Source organism: Cavia porcellus, unplaced genomic scaffold, assembly GCF_034190915.1.
Source record: "Cavia porcellus strain 051 isolate PalLab524CR breed Dunkin Hartley unplaced genomic scaffold, mCavPor4.1 scaffold_27, whole genome shotgun sequence".
NCBI classification, from domain to species: Eukaryota; Metazoa; Chordata; class Mammalia; order Rodentia; family Caviidae; genus Cavia; species Cavia porcellus.
In genome coordinates this window covers 45,802,984-45,823,020 of record NW_026947510.1, presented here as the reverse complement: position 1 = coordinate 45,823,020, position 20,037 = coordinate 45,802,984, and the positions used below count along the sequence as shown (strand labels likewise).

The 20,037-nt window shown below is 34.9% G+C and overlaps 1 protein-coding gene across 1 annotated transcript in view; it reads left to right on the top strand.

The window, feature by feature from the left end:
- LOC100718591 (solute carrier organic anion transporter family member 1B3-like) overlaps positions 1-20,037 on the top strand; it is a 52,491-nt gene that overhangs the window by 4,362 nt on the left and 28,092 nt on the right. The window contains exons 3-8 of the mRNA XM_003470327.4: positions 7,698-7,839; positions 10,696-10,828; positions 12,721-12,830; positions 13,950-14,096; positions 14,288-14,386; positions 16,079-16,318. Coding sequence (XP_003470375.4) covers positions 7,698-7,839; positions 10,696-10,828; positions 12,721-12,830; positions 13,950-14,096; positions 14,288-14,386; positions 16,079-16,318 — 871 coding nt within the window. The remainder of the gene's footprint in view (positions 1-7,697; positions 7,840-10,695; positions 10,829-12,720; positions 12,831-13,949; positions 14,097-14,287; positions 14,387-16,078; positions 16,319-20,037) is intronic.

Here is a 20,037-nt window from a genome sequence, read left to right as displayed (position 1 = left end):
TTACTCTCCTGTATCATTGTTCTCAGGGTTTTTCTATTATAAACATTGTTGGTATAAATATTCATGCATCTTAGCTATATGTACAGTGAAAATTTGTATTTAAAGAAGAATATAGAGAAAAATATTGTGTAAATTATATTTTGGTCCAAATGAACCACATGTAAATTTGGGGTCAAAGAAGGGATTAGCAACCTTAACAGGAGTTGAGCTATATTGTACTGTATATAAAGAAAGAATAGTTGAGGACACTCTGAAATCAGCTAGAAAGTCCTGCAAACCCTGGTAGAGAAATGTTGCCTTGACAAATGGTACCTTTGGTTCATTTCACTTTACCCAGCCATCTAGCAATCAGAAGCTGCTTTCTTCATGGTCCAAGGTGGGTCTGGCTACTGAGGACCTTGTGGAAGAGCCTTGTGTGGCCTGCATGCTCTTTGTTTTACTGGCAAGCAGAATGCGAGTGTTGCAGGTTCAGGGTGGGTTTCCCTCAGATTTTAAAGGAAGGTCTTGGAGGCCAGGCAGGAAGCTCTGGAGAGGACTATTTGGGAAGCTGTTGGAGTGAATACACAGATACAGTGACAATCTGAAGTTATCAGTGGTGCCAAGGATGTGGAATGTCCCCTGCAGAAAGCTGCAGGCCTGAGTGAATCCACCCCAAGTGAGATGCTGTTCATAACTTCTACCAGCAAGGCTATAGGTATGGGGCTGCTCAAGCCCTACAGAATTAACCTCTCATCACCACATGCCCCATGCCAACACCCATCCCATGCCCACTTGCCTGTGCCATAGATACTGGACATGCAGCCAGACAATTTAAGGCTTACTCTGCAGGGTTTGTACCTTGCTTTCATGTGATTCTTTCTCACTGTATAGTCATCAATGTTTCAATGGAAACATCTCCCTAATGCCGTTCCCCTTTGTGATTCTTTGTCTTATAAAGGATTTTTGAGGTTTATAGTCAAGGTTTTGAATCAAAGGAGACACTGATTTGAGAAACAACGGATTGTTGAGACTTTGGGGTTACTGTGTTGTCTGTGTACACGGCAAAGTTGTAACATGTTTGTTGACAATATTACACCATTATTGTGTCTATTTGGTGACAGGTTATGATTTAGGGTAGTGTGTTTGAGTTGACTAGGGATCAATTTTAATGCTTAATGTGATGACACCTTGACGGGATTAAGAGATTCTGCTCTATCAATTAAATAAAGCACATTTCTGGGTCAGTCTGGGTGGGTTACTCAGGAGTTTCCTTAAGTAGTATATGTGGTCCTTGGCTACTTTCTCTCTGGTACTGTAATCATACTCTGATCTTGGTCACCATGAATTGCATGGCTTTACTTTATCACACTGAGTCACAATGATGTCTCTGTCTCAGCATCATAGATTTGACCATATGTGGTTTGATTACCCTATAAAAATAAACCAAATGAATTTTCTCCTTTAAATTGTGATTTTCTAAAAATAAATAAATAAATAAATAAAAATAAATAAATTGTGGTTTTCTGATGTTGTTTTCCAGTGGCGAGACTGCTAAAAATAAGCTTATATTTCATCTATATATTTTCATTTGAGAGGTACATGTTGTTCATTTCCTCATTCTTTAATCAGGTTTTTATTTATTATTAAGAGCTCTGTGTATTTTTGCAAAATAGTTGTGATAAAAATATGTATTTTGCTCATAATATCTCCTACTCTGTGACTTTTCTATTTTTTTTTTGATGGTGTCTTTTAGTGGAACAGATACTTTTAACTACTTATCAATTATTTTTCACTGGATTTTGCCTCTGTAACTGACCCTGAAATATCAAATCCCAGACCATCTAGATTTTCCTAGAGAAATGCAGGATGTGGTTGTTGTCTGCCAGGTTCTGACTGAAGAATGCAGTAGGAGTTAGGGTTTGAAGCTGTGATTTTTGGACATTATAAACTTATGATTACATATCTTTATAGATTTGGAAGCATAAGAGGATGGGGAAGAGGTTTTTCACGGGCTTCAGGGCCTCCAGGAAGATGGCGATTGGATTCCCCTACTGTCACCTTCCCTGCAACCTTCTCTGTACCTCCCCTTTTTTCTTTTCCCTTCCTTTCCTTGCTTCCTCCAATTCCCCTGTGCTTCTTTTCTCCTTCTCTTCCTCTTTCCCTACCATTTCCCCTTCTCCTCTTTTCCTCTCCTCCTCTCCCCGTCTCTTCCTATCATTTCCTTTCTTTTTGTCCCAGTAAGATGAGCAGCTAGTCAGTATTGAAAATTCAGGACAAATTATGAATTACAGGGACTGAAGTTAAGAATGGAAGATGATTTATTTGTGAGAAGAAACCTGAAGGCAGAAAAAGCCACCTTCTAGGGAGAGCTGAGGGTCCAGAAAAAGACGGATAACACAGAGTACTTGTCCTTATTTTCTTTTGCTAGGGTTATAACCTCTTCTTGTTAGGTGGATATCTGCCACTTGTCACAATCTGATTGGTTCCTGGGCTGTCTTTGGAGGGTCAAAAGACCCTCACCCAGGCATCTTTGCCTATGAGAACATTTCTTTTGGTGGACTTAGACTTGTTCTTTTGTCTTTGTCCCCTTTGCCCATGTGCTTACTCCTTTTGGTGGGTTTGGTTTGGCTTCTTCTGGCCCTTTTTTCCTGTCAGGGTCTTATCTGTGGGATGCACAGGCTGGTTAGGTGGAGGGTTATAAGGAGGAAGCTTGAAGTTAGTGATTAAGAAGGGGATATATGGGTGGCTAGTGAAGTAATACAGTGACCCTGCAGTGAAAAATACATACTATGATTTATAAGAGTTTCCTTTAGATTAGGTAGCCTCTCATTTCCTCCCCTGTATTCTGTTGGAGGTGGGGTTTATCCTGGTTTGTCTGCTTTCTCAATGCTTTGACTTTCAGCACTTCCTCCAGTTAAATGTTATAGCAGAGAGTGTTCCTTTCTTGTAAATTCTTATGCTATTTGCTGTATCTGAGGCCTTTCTGTACCTGGTTTATTCTTCTTTACCTTTGTCACTTTTATCACTCCTAAAGGAATTCTTTGAGAACAATTTTATCTTCTTTATGTAGAATTATCCAGGGAATCTAACTTCAGAGGAAAAATCCACCTCTTTGTAAGATTTTCTACTAATTTCTTGATTGAACTTAATGAGGCCTTTATTTTATTCTTTCCACACTTATTGATCCCTATTTGTATAATCTAACTGCTTTGGATATAGCACCTTATTGACTACTAATGGTGAGAGTGAGCATCATTTCATTCCTGATCACAGAGGACATGGTATCTATATCTTTGTATATGATGTTGACTGCAAATTTTAATTATTTTGATCTGGCTTCTTCTTATTCATTGCTTATTTTTTTCTGAAAAATTTTTTGCAATAGTTTTTCCTTATATATTAAAATACTCAACTTTCCCCTTCAATTTGTTAAGGTTTTATAATATTTTGATCGCTTTTCATATATGGTGTCTCCCTTGCATCACAAGTTTAAAGCCTATAAAGTGATGAGGTAATAGTCTTTTAGTGTTCTGCTGAATTGCATCTGCCAATATTTTGTCAAGTATCTGTGTAACAGTATTTATCAGGAGCATTTGTTGGTGGTTTTCTTTTTCTATCTCTGTCTCATTTAAGAATCAGAGTACTGCTAGCCACACAGGTTGAGTTTAGAAATTCCCTTTCTCCCTATCCTTACCTTTCCCTGTGTTTTGAATTCTACCTTATTTATTTTGTTTTATTTTTATTATTACATATTTGCACTACATAATGATTACATTTAGTGTGGGAAGCTGTTGCATATGCAAAATATGTCTTTGTTCTTTTTATGTCCCTCTTCTCTGCTGTGTTTTCTCCCTCTGTCTCGTGGTCATTTTTCTGCTTGTAAAAGATTTATCTTCCTGTTTCTGATTATCTTTTATTTCTCTCTTTGATATATTTTGAGTTTCTCATATAAAAATGTTTCTCATATAAAAAGAAACCAAATGATATTTAATTTGTCTGCCTGATTTACTAAGTTCTTTAGAGGTTTAATTCTTCTTTAAGTGCTGGCTAGACAGTTTTTTCTTTCTTAATAAGAGGTTCTTTCTTAATAAGAGGTTCTGATCACTGTTTTAATGCCCTAAGAAATTATAAATCCATTCAAATTTTGTTGATCCATGATTCATTTTGGTAAGTTCTCCAGGAATTTATTCATTTCTTCTAGCTTTCCAACTTGTTGGCATATTTTCACAGTAGTCTCTTATAATTCTTTCATTTTGGAGGCACCCATTATATTCTCTTCTTTATTTTAATTTTAAATATTTAAGTCTTGTTTCTCTTTTTTGTAATCTATGCATTTTTAGTTTTATTGGTGTTGTTAGGATTTGGATAGTGCTATTATGAGGAACCTCTTGATTTCTCCATCATTTTGAATAACACTTTGGTGGGCATAGAGCACTTGGTTGGCAATTATTTTCTTTCAGTATTTTGAGTTTATTATCTCATCCCCTTGTGGTCTTATATCAAAAATCTGTTCATGATATAATAATAGCTCTATTTTACTTTTGAGTAGCTTCTTGATTTTAAGATTCCTTGGCTTTTTGCTCTGAATTTTGATGATCTGATTAAATTATCATGTACCAGGTTTCTTTAGGTTTAGCCTAGCTGGAGTGCTTCTATGTCAGTTTCCTTCCAAAAACTTAGGAAATTTGGGGTCATTGTTTATTCACTTACATTTTCTGTTCTTTCTTTCTTCTCAGTGGTATTCTGGTAATGTGCATGTTTTTCTACTTTATTGTGTTCCATGATTCATGTAGGTACTTTATAATTCCATATAATATGCAATTGAGTCTTTAGTAATTTGTTTGGTCAGTCACGGTTTCTATATATTTGTGGATATTTTCATTTTGTTTATACATCATGTTTCTAATTTTCGTTAGTTATTTTTGCTCTCTTTCCATTCATTAAACATATGTGACAAGAAATTTTTAATTCTTTTTCTGGAAATTCCATATAAACAAAAATTTGTTTATTTTTGTTTCTTTTGGTCCAGTGCTTAGAGAACTGTTTCTCTAAGTGTGTCCAGATTCTTTGTATGTCATGATATGTATATTTTTGTTTTTGCTGATATTTCAGCATTTGAAGAATCAACTCTTCAAGACTTGAAATCTGGTTTCCTATATGGGAAATTTTCTTCATTTATCTTCATGAAAGACACTAGATTTCTCTGGAGCTCTTTTGGGTATGCACTCCTTTCTGCCATTTGGGGGTTTGTGAATGGCCTGCCTGTTTGAAGAGATTTGCTGTCCTATAGACAGCTAGCTCTCTTCCCTGAATTGATCTGCAGTGGTGTGGCACTTTAGTGCAAAGCAAATTGTGTTTCTAAGACTCTATCTCATGTTGTTGTTTGGTACAGTAAAATGATGTACATTAGCCTTCATTCTGGTCAATCCTTCCCCAGCCCTAACCTGGTGCCTATTCCCATTAGTGTACGGATACAAACAAGACAGAGACTGGTTCTTGGGCAGCCTGGAAAAAGCCTTAAATTTAGGAAATTTCAATGTTTCCTTCAGTGGTACTGTGCAAAATGAAGTATTATGTTGAGAGAGTGTAGAGAATCATGAATTTTCCTTTCAAGTTTCCTTGTGTTTGTATGTGTACCAGCCTGGGGTGCATGAAACCTGCATGCAATTTGTGTCTGATACTCTTACAGGGGAATTTGTTCATTTTCTCATTCTTTGTCTTTTAGGGTAACAAGACCTCTTACACCATCTTGCTAATGTCATTCTCTTTGCTTTCTGTTTTTTTTTTTTTTTTTTTTTTGTCATTTGTTTGCTTTAAATTTCTGGTATTAATGCAATGATTTTTTTTGAAATTATTGTCCTAAACATTTTTCATTAACTGTTCTATATTTTGAAGTTTGTATATATTTCAATAAGATGTCAGAAATGATTCTCCTTGAAAAAAGTCTTTGTAATTTCTTACCCAAACCCGTTGGGATTGGGATCTTTCTACTATCAGTCTTGTTCTTCCCAGCATTAACTCATGAAAACTAGTTTTGACAAGCCTTCAGTTTTCATGTTTAATTTTTAAATGATTGTTTTTCATATAAAAATTCTTAGTTATCTCTAAAAAGCTGCACTATTTAACAGCTCTTCTCAAACTTGTCTTCTTTATTGACAACGTATAGAAGTTGACATTTCTTATGCAAGAAGGAACACATCCTGCAATCTGTAGAAGTTTTGTAGGACATTAATCCCTCACTCTCAATCATGGCTAGTCATAAAACATACACTAGGTTTCATTATGTATTTGCAACAGGCATTGTTCTAAGCTTTGATGATGATACAATGATCAGAATGGACTACAGTATCTGCCTTGATAAAGCTTACATTCTAGTGAGGGCAATATACAAAAAACACAGTTAAAAAAATGTGGGTGAGAAGTGGTAAAATTTTAAACTGATTGGCAAGGAACATCTTATTGTGAAAGTAAAATTTTGCACCACAGTTTCAAGGATGAGAGAGATTCACTAAAAAGTATTTGAGTATAAAGAACTTTTTCTATTGAAGAAGTCAGAACACAGAAGTTGAAGCAGTACATAAAGCTAAGATGCTCAAGGTACAGTAAGATTAATGTGGATAGAGGAATTCTTGCTCCCAAAGTGCAAGTGGCTGTGTTAGTGCTGTGTTCTCACATGGCATTTTTTGTTATAGAGGAACTAACCATGTCATAAAGACTGGGTCATCATCATTTAATAACACCCTGAAGATGCTTATCTCTAGACACTATAACTCACAGTATTAGCATATTGTATTGCTTTATAATAATCAGTTATTGACATTAATTAAAACAACACTCAACTGCATCAACATAGTAATCCAAATTTGTAAGCAGAAAACAGTGTGGAGATTCCTCAAAAAAACGAAAAGCAAATTCCATTTCACCCAGCTATTCCCTTTCTAGGTATCATCCCTGTATCATTATACAGGGATGTATGCATATCTGTATTATGGCAGCACAATTTATAAAAGCTAAGTCTTGGAAACAGCATATATCCAGCAACCGATGAATGAGTAAGGAAAATGTGATATTTATATATGACACAGTACTCCCCTGCCATAAAGGAGGATAAACTTGAAGAATTCCTAGGTAAATGGATGCAATCCAACAATGTAATGTTAAGTGAGTTAAGACAGACACATAAGTTGAAGTAGCACATGGCTTCTCTTTTATGAAAAACTCAAAGGAAATATATGCAAGAGTAAAATGAAGATAGGTAAGTAGGAAGTGGGGAGAGGTTCTGATGGTTCTCCAAATTACTTATTCCACTGTTTCAATAATATTTTAATATATATGCTGCTTAGTTTTATTTTTACTTCTAGTTTCTCTTAGTTTACTAAAAAGAAAGTTTTGTGCTAATATCTGCTTGTATTGTCTTTGTAAACCAAAATCATTTTGTTGTTATTTGGTGTCTTGACGATAATGATGTGCGGTATATTCACTACTGTTTTTCTCTTGTTTTGTTATGAAATTTTATTTTTTCAAAAATTAGAAACAGAAAAAAAAGAAAGTGGCACTTTATCTGTACATCAATCGTAACATAAAAAAGGGAAACATTGGTAGAATTTTATGTTAAAATAAATAATGCTTTGAAATAAAAAAGAAAACTTCTGAAATGTCCATATAAATATAATGTGGTCTTTTAATTAATAATTATCTTCTCCTCTGCTTTTTCTTAGATATTCTTGGCAGCTCTGTCCTTTAGCTATATCTGCAAGGCATTGGGTGGAATTACTATGAAAACTTCCATCACTCAAATAGAAAGGAGATTCGAAATATCTTCTTCTGTTGCTGGTTTAATTGATGGAGGCTTTGAAATTGGTAACTTTTATTTCTATTTTAATAATGAAGCTTGCAGGAGTAAAACACTGTTCATTTATGCTCTGTACCTCTGGTTGTCAACTGAGGTGAATGTGTTCCTCAAGGTTAATCTGCCAATATCTGCAGATATTTTTGATTGTCATAACTACCAAAGTTGTGCGTGCAGCTGGTACCTAACTATAGAGGCCAGAGATGCTGCTCAGCATTGCAAGGCACAGAGTAACACCGAACAGCAAACATTACTCAGCACTTGAGATGCTGATAATCTCTGAACTCAAACTTGTTGCTTTCACATGGCCACCTTATGCAATTTTGCACTGGCTCTTTCAGAACACTCACGTGATAAGGAAGACTGAGTGAGAACCACGATTCTTATGATTTAGGGAGGAGGGAAGAGTTTTGCATCAACCTACATTATATTTCTCCTACTCTGTTAGTGTTTGAGATATTGTTTCTACCTTCTCCCGTATTCATAAATTTTATTTTAACTATTATCTCTTATTTTATGTATTTTTGTCTCTATTTGTCACATTTCTCACTGTGACCAAATGCCTGAGAAAACTACCTTAGAAGAAGAAAGATCTACTTAGGCTCAAGGTTTCAGAGGTTTCGGTTTGTGGTCAACTGGTTCCACTCCTTTTAGGCTTTTCTCTTGTTTTGTACAGGGAATCGAACTCAGCATCTTGCACTTGCCAGGTAGGTATTTGTGCCACTGGGCTATTTCCCGGCCTTGCTTTTTAGGCTTGTTAAAAGGCTGAAATCTTATAGTGGAACTATGCTCACCTCGTGTTAGCTAAGAACAGAACAAGGAAGAGCCGGAGAACTTGTACCAGCAAGTTTCCACTTTCTCTTTTTGTTCCATCCAGACCTCCATCTTGTTGATAAGGCCACTCCTATTTGGGGCTGATGTTCCCCATTTGTTTGTTATCCCATGTGCCAATCACCACAGCTCATTATCTCTGCTCATTTTTCTCTACTCCTTTTTCCTTTCTTCTCACTTTTTAATTATTCAGAGGTTAGAGGAACCCTTACAATGTGTCTGTCATACAGATTGCAAATATTTCCTGTAAGTTTGCTATTGCTATTTAGGCTTTATTTAAAACATGCTTAACTGAATTTTTTAAAAAATAACTAAGACAAAAGACTTACCTTTTCCTTATTAATTCTGAACCTTTGTGATTCAGATGATAGTGTACACTTATGTACCCTTCACTCTTCCACATTCCACATTTAGTAAAAATATTGAAAATTTCAAATCGAGAATATCATTAGCTTTAAAATGTAGTTCATCTTATGTCTTCTTCTAGCAAGCCATTTGTTCTTAATATTTTTGTCAAGATTTGAAACTATTTAAAAGCAATAATTTGCATGGTGTTATGGTTTCTTTGCTTACTTCTGATTCTTGAGTAACATGGCTTCAATCTTGTCTTTAGTTCTGGGATTTTTTTAATTAATACTATTTTCCTATAAAAAAGAATTCATGGCATATTTTCCAAACTCTTGGTTGCTGGAAACTTGTTTATTTTGCTAACACATTCAAGTGATAATTTGGACATGAAATTAAAAATTCAACATATTTTATTAGAACATTTAAGCATTCATGCGGTTTTATAACATTCAATGTTGGTGTTGAATGTGAAAAATCATTACTTGTATGCTTCTCCTACCTTGATATGCATCTCTTTTCTATTCCTGAATCTCAGAAATTTTACCCCCCCATATGTCTATAATTGTCTTTTTCTACTTTATTGCTTTCTGAAATGGAAAAATGATTCATGAAATACTTAAGTCTTTGTTTAGCATAAGATGTTTATGTTGCTTCTATTTTGTCTTTTGTATTTTCTCCTGAAACAACTGTAAAATAAATAATAAATTTTTTTTTTTTTTTTTTTTTTTGTCTTTTTCCTTTTTATCGGTACTGGGGATCGAACTCACGACTGCCTGCTTACAAGGCAGACGCTTATGCCGCTGAGCTAAATCTCCAGCCCCTAATAATAAATTTTCTAAGCTATTAAAATTCTTTTCTTTCTAAATGTATCTTTATTAGGCTCCAGCAATCTTCTTTGCTGCTGTCTACTGTCTTCTCATTTTAAGTACTAATTTGTAGGTTATCTATAATTTTTTCAACTCACATCAATTATTATTTTAGTTTTAGTTTCCCAGTCCTGATTTTATGGATGCAACATGTTTTTATACATCTACAGATAATGACATCTTTTTATTTTCCCTCCTATAAAAGTTTAACCCTTACTACTTGTTTCTTTTTGTGTTCAATTATCTGGGGAAAAATTTTGTTTCTTTTAAGGGCAAATACCACAATTTATTCTATTTTTGTATTTATGGCTCTGGACTCCAGATGGATACATAACAACAGTGTAAAAAACACTGGGAATGCATGACTAAATGCATTAATGGATATGTTTCTCTCTGGTCAGGAAGATTTTTCTCCTCTTTTATCTCCTTTCAAATACAATGTAATTAGTACTGATTCTTCATTAAAATTCTGCTGCACTAATATTGCCAAATGATTCAAATGTTTCCTTTAGAATTAAAACTTACTCAATTTTTTAAAAATCCCAAAACTTATTTTATTATTAAAATTTACATTAATAATTTAAGTTATAATTCACTTTTATATTATTATTAAAAATATCTATTCTAAGTATTCATAGCTCTATACAACTTTTCAGTGATTGGTTTATTGTAGGTTGAGTTAAGCCTCAGATAAATTATCTAGTCTCAGAGGAATGGTATCATATTTGTACTCTGTTTGCACCCACTTGGCCTTCATTTTTACTTGTCACAGTCACTATTTGTTGGGATGGTGCATGCCTATATATTTTGTTCTCTTTCTAGGAAATTTGTTTGTGATCGTGTTTGTCAGTTACCTTGGATCCAAATTACACAGACCAAAGCTAATTGGAATTGGCTGTGTCATTATGGGAGCTGGAAGTATCCTGACTGCTTTGCCTCATTTCTTCATGGGACGGTAAGTGTTTAACAGCTCTGTGCTGTTCTCCCTCATTGTCAGGTGTATTACTAGTACAACTTTGCCTGCATTTCTCTAAAACTGGAAGTTTTGTAATTAGAGAGAAATCCTCAAAATATGTATGGAAATGGGTGTATTTTGGATGTGGTAATCAACTGTTTTATTCATCATAGCTTTCATAGATTTAGATGGGCATAGTACTAAATAAGATCTATAGTTTTCTAGGAAATGAACTCTTTATGACTCTTTTGATATAAGAAATGAAGTTCATGTCTTTGCATGTAAGATTTAAACTATACTCAATAAAACTTCACCACTCAACCCCCTGAAGTGTGAGTTTTCCCACAAACATTCCAAAGAGGCCATTCCTCTTAAGGTCACTGTGTAGCTTGAACTAGAATCAGATTCTTATCAGAAAGACAACATAGTAACTGCTCCCATAGGATTGAAGCTTTGTCTTCACCTCTCAGTTAATGTGAAAAGCAGTCCCAGGTTGGCTGCTGCTGCCTCTTTTCTTCATCTTGCTCTGTCATGCATGGTTGTGGCCTCATGGCCCTGTGTCAGTGTCAGCTCAGGCAAGAGGAGCTAGCATGGGAACACAAAGCAGAAAAAGTGCACAGGGCATAAGGGTTAAGAAATATTTCAGAAACATAACTGCTGTACCAACTTCACAATGGCCACAGGTTAGCTTCCTTTTCACAGAGGCAAAAAAAGACTTTTTTGTCTGTCATGTTCTTACTGAACCTGAAAATCAACTTGAATTCTTGTTGAAGGAGACAATGATGGATATTGAGAATTTCTGCCAGTGATAAGTGCTTACTCATTGTTAAGTTCAACAATCCATCCCACTGCTAACATGAATACCTAATATTAACTTCAGTATTTCTGCATTTGACTTTTATAAAAACACTTGTCTTTGTGATATTACTACTAATTTATAGATCTAGTTTCATCTTCGCTGCCCTGCATAATTGGTGACCACATTTGAAGGCTGCAGATACAAAATCATATTGTACTTTTGCATGTACTAATGTTAAAGCCTTGAATGCTTTCCTTCCTTCATTTATCTATGAAATTTCTGTCCATCACTAAGATTAGTCTCACATATCATGCTCACAGGAAGTTTGCGTCTACCCTCCTACCTATCTTCAAGCAAAACTGATCATCCTTTTTTGCCTTATGACAATTCAGAGCCTTGTGTATTAAACTTACATATTTTATGACATATATTTTTAGAGCATGAAATTCCCTGTACATATGTGTTTATTTCAAGTTTTGAAGTCATGCATAGTGCCGGCATACAGCTTGACTGCTGTTGGAGATACAGGGAACTTCAGCATTTTTGGATACCAACATTTGTCCCTGGCCACACTCAATTTCTGCTAATCTTATTAAATTCTGCTTATCAACTTTAAGAATATTAGATTTTTTCTAAGTTTTGAAGAGTTGAATATTAGAGTGTATGTGTCCAGCAATGAAAGCAATCAGTTTGTAAATGAAATGGCATGCTTTATAGATTAAAGAACACTACTCTAAAGCTCTTTTTTAATCATAAACTTTCATAAAGTTTAGATTATGACCATCATTGCAATGAACTGAGAGAGACAAGACCTAACAAGTTATTCTGTAGCTTGTCCAGGATATAAACAGTTCTAGGATAAGAACAAGGCAATGATTCACTCTGCCCTTTCTTAGTGGGTGCTTTCTTAGTGGGTGCTCTCATTGCAGGGGCATCCACTATTTCTGCTAAAACACAAGTTGAATAACAGGTATACAGGAGTCTGGTAATTTTTGAAAGGAAAAGGTACAAGTAAAGGAAAATTCATTGGGTTTTCTGGGACAAACATTTTTTTGTAGATAAGGAAAAATTGAATCTCCTGATGTTTTCATAGTTATAGATATTCTACAGAAACCCATAGTAATGCATCAGAAAATGTATTATCAACTTGTTTGGTTAACGAAACTTCATCACTCACTGACACATCTGAAATAGTGGCAAAAGGTAAGGATTAATAGTAATTGTAAAAGTATCCTAAAATTTAAAACTTTATTTATAAAATGATTGTAGCATTTATTAGCAAATATTGATTAAATATAAAGTAGGAAACATTAAACTTTTACATTTAGACAGCATCAAGATATTATTATTTACTAAATATAAGGAGCTTTCAGAAGTAGACAAAAAGTAAGATTTAAATAGGAAATTGGTAAAAACGTGCATTTGAAATTAAGGAGCAAGAAACGGTCTAAATATGTACAGAAACTTGCCTTTTGTGAAAAATGTATAGTAGTATACCATTTGAATATTTTTGCTTTATTGTAACACAAATTATAAACTGTAACTATAAATTATATTACTAGAGAGTTTACTATCTATTAGATAGGATTAAGAGTAACAAAAGAAAAAGATTAAAAGGAAAATATTTCACATTTTTAGAATTGTTGGGACATTGTAAATTTGTAACTTATTGGAAGTTCATTGTCCAAACACAGTAAAGAGCAAAAATATTCCTTCTCATGTACTTATTCCATTACTGGTTATTATTCTGCTGTCACTGGTTAGCTTCATGGATATAATCAAGATTGTACACAACAATTTATTTACACTTAACAAATCAATTGTGTTGAACAGAATTTAAAATTCATAATATTTTGCTATTTAAAATATATGATTGAAATTGTTATTCAACACAGTACTATGCACTCATTAGAATTCTTGTATGGAAGACATCAGTGAAAGAAGCATGGTGAGCTTGTCAGAATACAATGTTAGCTGTGAAAGCAGATTTTATTATTAACTGGATGTTTAAGTGTAATATGTGTGTATGTGTATTATGTATACTTTATGTGTACCAACATGCAGAAAATAGTTAACAAACTTTGGTAATGCATTTTTCTGTGTAGTAAGATTTCACTTTTCGTGTTGTTCTTTGTGCTTTTTGCTTGTTTCTTTTTGTTCTTTGTGCTTTTCTGTATTTTCAGACTCTACTGAGTGAATATGAAGCATTTAAAATTAGGAAGAACAAATAAAATCAGAAGTAACTAGTGATCTAAAGCAGTTGAGTTCATAACAGGAATGTTGAAAGTACTCTTTAAAGTGAAATATTTTCTTGTCTCACAGGTTGTAAGAAGGAATCTGAGTCATACATGTGGATCTATGTCCTGATGGGTAACATGATTCGTGGAGTAGGGGAAACTCCAATATCACCCCTGGGAATTTCTTATCTTGATGACTTTGTTAAAAAAGAACAATTCTCTGTATATATAGGTAATGTACAGAAATGTTAAATTGAATGAGGATTCTCTCTGGCCTACCTTTGAAATAATAATTCTAGTTTAACTGTTAAATTTTTTAACCTGAAGAAATGATTTAGAGAAACATATAATATTACTTGTAAAATATGTTAAATAAGAATGATGAATTCTTGAAATCTGATATATTTGTTTTAAATATTTTAGGTACTTTGAATTCAATAGCAATGATTGGCCCAATCCTAGGCTTTACAACGGCATCTCTGTTTGCTAAAATGTATGTGGACGTTGGATATGTAGATCTGAGTAAGTACAATCAGAATAGGCTACCATGATAGAATTTCTGAAGTACCTATCACAGTTCTACCATGTAACTGGATCCACTCTTTCAACTATTCCTTTGCTTAGTGTTTTTCAAATTTACGGGTTGAAAAAAATGCATTCATAATAAAAAAGAAATCCAGCTCCCATTGTACCATACTGTTCAATAAAGTGTAGAATGAGGAATATTAACAAGCTTGTTTTAGGGTACTTGATCCAAACAAAAAAATTTTAAAACGTTTTCCCCCTGAAACTGACTATACAGTCAAGTAAATTTCAAAATTTAGTTGATGGTAGATCACAGGCTGAACTGAGTTTGCTTTGCTAAAGCTGATGTGAGGCTGCAGGACTGACTGATAGCTGGAGTGGTTTGAGGGCTGCACTGTGCACTTTGGTTTTTGGTCACTTAGTCTGGTCCTGGTAGAGGCCTTTGTTTGTGGGAACTTTCAGAACATGCTGTGGAGTAAATAAATGAAGCAATGTTCACATAAGTGACATCATGGCCTTCTTCTGTGTTAGAGCACTTTTCTTCATGAATCCAAGACATAGTGGGCATGATGTGGAAACTGCCTCAAATTCAAGCCCACTTTCTAACAAATATATCTTCAGCACATCTGTTTTCATCAGTTTTTTTCCAACCCAGGGCAAAAGGGTACCCATCTTCAGCTGATCTATCTGGGTCTTGGACTCCCTGTTTTTGCATCTTTCAAGATTAACTTTCAAAAACACTTTTGATGATCCATCCTTTATCTATCCTGTATCTTCAGCTCTCCATTTGTACCCTTTCTTTGTCCTCAGGAAAACACTTTTATGTTTCTCATTCTTATCAATTATCTATCTATCTATCTATCTATCTATCTATCTATCATACATTGATCATGATTATATTTTAATAAATAAAACATTATATGTATTACAAATGATTTGTAGAAAATATTTGAAATATATATATATATACATATACATAAATTAGGTTGGTTATATGATTTTTATATATCTGCAAATAACTTCTTGACTGATTTTCTTTTTTTCCTTTTATCTGCTGAGTCAAGCACTTTGAAAATATATAAATAAAAGGTTTTCTTCTCATCTGTCATTTAACTTTCAACTATAATGTATCTAGCTTCTGTCATTTATGAAATACAATCAGTTTCTACCTAATTTAACTCTAATGGATATCTTTCTTGTGTTATGGAAAAAAGTAAAACAAAATTTTATGACAGAGTAATAGTACCACAAGAGTTAATTCATGACATGTTATCTTTAAAGTAGTTGCTCTGGATGAAAGGTATGGTCATAAAAATTTCTCCAGTTGCTATTAGCACCACCTTTCCTTTTTAATGAACTAAGTGACACTGAGATTGATAGGTGTTTTCAGATGATGATGAGAATTATTACACTTTCCATGGTTTTAAAGTCACTTTCAGGTGGGCTGGGGTTTTATCCCAGCAGCCTAAGTGCCTGTCTGGCAAGCACAGAGTTATGTTTGATCTCCAGTAAAAAAAAAAGAAAAATTAGATGATAAAATATGAAAAGAAGAAAATAACACCTTACTATACAGGCAGTATAGTTTTATTTTGTCTTCCTAGAGAGAAAAATCAATCATTGTCACTATTCCCCATCACTTACATTATTAAGAATGATTTTTGACTGTTTTCTTTTAATTATTTATTCTAGGCAGCATCAGAATAACTCCCCAGGACTCCCGTTGGGTTGGTGCTTGGTGGCTTGGTTTCCTTATGTCTGGACTGCTCTCCATTATTTCTTCCATACCATTCTTTTTCCTACCTCGAAATCCAAATGAACCACAGAAACCAAGAAGGAAAGTTTCAGCATCTTTTCAGGGACTCAAAACAGAGGAAGAAAAAAATCAAACAGCTAATTTGACCAATCATGGTGAAGATATTACTGTGACTGGTAAGTATTTTGCATTACAGTTTACATGGAAATGTTGACACTGATGAGAGGGAATAATGAGTATTTCAAAATAATAACACATCCAGATAATTTGGAATTGACTTTCTGCCTGCTAAAGTTAGCTAATTATTTTTCTGAAGTTCCTATTAAAATTAGCGTATATTATCTGAATATCCAACAAACTCAGTAGAAATAGGTTTGCAGATTTTGACCTAGAGAAAACACCCAAAGACTAAAATACCTATTCCACAAAAACCAGAACACACACCACTTTCAAAATTATACAATGTAGGACATTAATAAGAGTTAAATGAGTTGCAATGTCTCATTATTTCACTTATTGAACTGATGAGACCATATACCCTGTTACGCCCTAGTGACATAAGATTGCCTCTGCTTTCCAGGTATTTATTTTTCTTTCCAAGAATTTGATTTATGCTGAGTGGTACATATATAGTGACAATTGCAATAAATTTTCTTAATGACTGTGAGGTCAGGTTAAACTTAACTACTCTCAGGGATAGATATGAAGCCAGAAGAAAGTCAGGAGAGTTTTCTCAAACTCTAGTAGTTAGTTGAGATTAATTTTTCTTGCTAATTTTCCTGGGGAAATCATTCTTTCCATGAAGTTTAAAACTAAAGTAAAAGCACAGTGGTAGTTAACATACTTCAGTCATAAATGTGAATCAGGAGTCTTCACTCTTTGTTAGTGCACCAGAGGACTATCACTGAAAGGCAATGATCCTCAGCAGCCAGAGAAAAATATTTAAAATAATGAGGTGATAACAGCAGATCTGTGATTGGGAAAATGGATGAAATGCTAAACACCAAAACATGCACCGCCTAAAGCATGGGAAAACTTCAAGTTGACATTTTATGGGATAACACATCCTTGATTACGGCCCAATTTGTCCCCCATCAGTTTTTCAATTGCCCTTCTATGGCTTTAGTCTTCCTCCCATGATTTAACCCTAGAATAATGGTATTACAGTTTGTATTGTCTCACGAAAGAGAATTGTCAAGTGTTCAACTATATTAGTAGCTTCAAACTGGCCATTCAGGAGAATTTATCACCATTTATTACTGTGGAAATTGAGAAGAACTGCAAAGCAAGACTTGCTTCACCAAGCATCATTTGTTGAATATTTACCAGCACACTACTGTGTTCGCTATTTTTGAACATACACATAAATAATAGAATATAAATAATAGAATATCATGAGGTTTTTATATATGTGATGTTTCTACTCTGCCACATCGAATCACACATATTAATGGATTACCTAAACCTTTAAGAACTAGGTTGAGGGCTGTATAAAAAATAATAGAGAGGAAACTGATGATGCAAAAATAAGATAATTGGACTTCCGGGAGAACATGGCAGATAGATAATAGCAGCTATGGAGGCTCTCTGAGATACCCAGCTTAGAATCCAGGAATGGTGCAGTGTGAGGAGTCCTAAGCAAGGGGAGATATACCCTGCCGACCAATGAATGAACTAAGCTGAGAGAATCCAACTGGAAATGCAATCCCGGTGCTATAACAGGAACAGATAAAATCTCAGTGTGGAAGCTGGAACCCATGCCACTGGAAACCATGATTTGAATTCCCTGCTGCTGCTGCTGCGTCCAAATCAGCACAGCGGGGAGAGAGACATGCAAAAGCTCTGAGAGCGGGAATCAGCAAATGGAGTTGAGAGCGGGTCAGGCGGGGAGCCTTGCATTGACCTGAGGTGAGTAAGAGGAATGGGGACCCTTCCATAGAGTAGGAGGGTCCAGCAAAGGACATTCTGGAACCAGGAAGACTAGCCGTAACAGGACGCTGCAGTGACTTTAGTCGCATATTCCCCTCTCAGGCAGGATTGGTGAGGAGTGCTTGGCCTGGGTGATGCTGCTGTCTTAAGACCCAGTAGGCTAGCCCAAACCAGGTCCCAGTGCCTGGCGGTGCACCCTAGCAGTGAAGCCTTCAGTAGGTTGACCTGGAGGGGTGGGCCCAGCAGAGGCTGCCCAGGTCTGTATCTCCCTAGTACACTGCAGTGTGTGGGAACACCTAGCCGGCGGATTCAAACAAACTGTAACCAACAAAGAAAAAAACTGGGCCCCCTATATATGCTTGTATGGAAAGAACAAAAAGTATGGCAAGAGGGAGCAAACAGAAAGGGTCCTCAGTCCCCAGTCCTGAGAACACTGATCCAGGAAAGTTAATGCAAAGAAGGACAGAAAACATGCAATATCAGACATGACACCAATAGACATAAAGCGATATCTCTGGAGCCTCATAGACGAGTTCAAAAGTGAAGTATTTAATGAAATAAAGCAAGATATAAGTAGAATAGTTAGAGAAATGCTAAGCACCACCCAAGAAAAAACATATGGTGGAATGGAAGAACAGAAAAAAAGGGGAGAACTGTTTGACGGAGAAAAAAAAAAAAAAAAAACATAGAATACGTGAAGCAGGTTCAGAGATTACCAGGAAACTAAAAACTCTATTGAAAGCTGGCACAACAGCTTGAAAGAAACTAAGGATAGATTATCTGAACTGGAGGGCAGATTTGTAATGTGGGAGCATGAAATGAAAAACTTCTTAAAAATAACAAGAAAACAAACAGCAATAATACAAAGGCTAGAAGATGATAAGAGGATCTATAATTTAAGAATTATGAATGTAAAAGAAGAATTAGGGACACAAACAAATGGACTACAAAAGCTATTCACAGAAATAGTCCAGGAGAATTTCCCTAATTTAGCAAAAGGTAAAAATACTCAGATGTATGAGGCATACAGGACCCCAGCCACCTACAACCCAAACAGAAATACACCCAGGCATATAATAATCAAAATTCCAGAAATCCAATATAAGAACAGAATACTAAAAGCCATCAGAGAAAAGAAACAGATCACTTACAAGGGAACACCCATCAGAATTACAGCAGACTTCTCGGCACAAACCATCAAATCACGAAGAACATGGGGGGTAATAATTCAAGCTTTGAAAGATAATAACCTGCAGCCAAAAATGATATATCCTGCACAACTGTCCCTAGAAATTGATGGAAAAACAAGATGCTTCTAGGATAAATAGGAGCTAGGGGAATTTGCAACCACCAATTCAACTCTACAGAGATTACTGCAGGATATTCTAAAAAAGGAAAATACCAATATTCCAGAAACAGTGGCAGATAGGCCACAATGAATGGAGCAGAAAGCAAAATGAAGAAGACAAACTGACAACTAACGACAGAAAAAGAGCTCAGCAGAAATGAGGCAGAGAAGGTTGGATGGTAGGAACAGCTATTTTGGAGAAAACAAGACATCATAATAGCTAGTGCTGATTTAGTATCATCTTGTTTTGAAGTCCCATCAAGCTTTTATTCTTCTGTCTCCATCGGTCTTAACAGGTTGTATCTTATTGGATTTTATTATATGTGATAATATAAACAAAAACTTTTATAGCCAAGGAGATTATACAGAAAACATTGTTCATTTTCTGATAGTTGGTTCTAAATACCTGTAATACTGTCATTCTCTTGAATGGTTTTACATTGTCTTGATATGTTTGGTGCTACAGTATAAGAAGTTATACTCAAAGAAGGAAAGAGATACTATGGTAACTATTTTTATGTCAGGATATCTTGTGGTGAAACACTATTTTGCTTAAATGGTTATGTTTTGACCTGTGCTATTTTGTTGTTATGCCGTCTTTTATCTCAATCTCTTTTT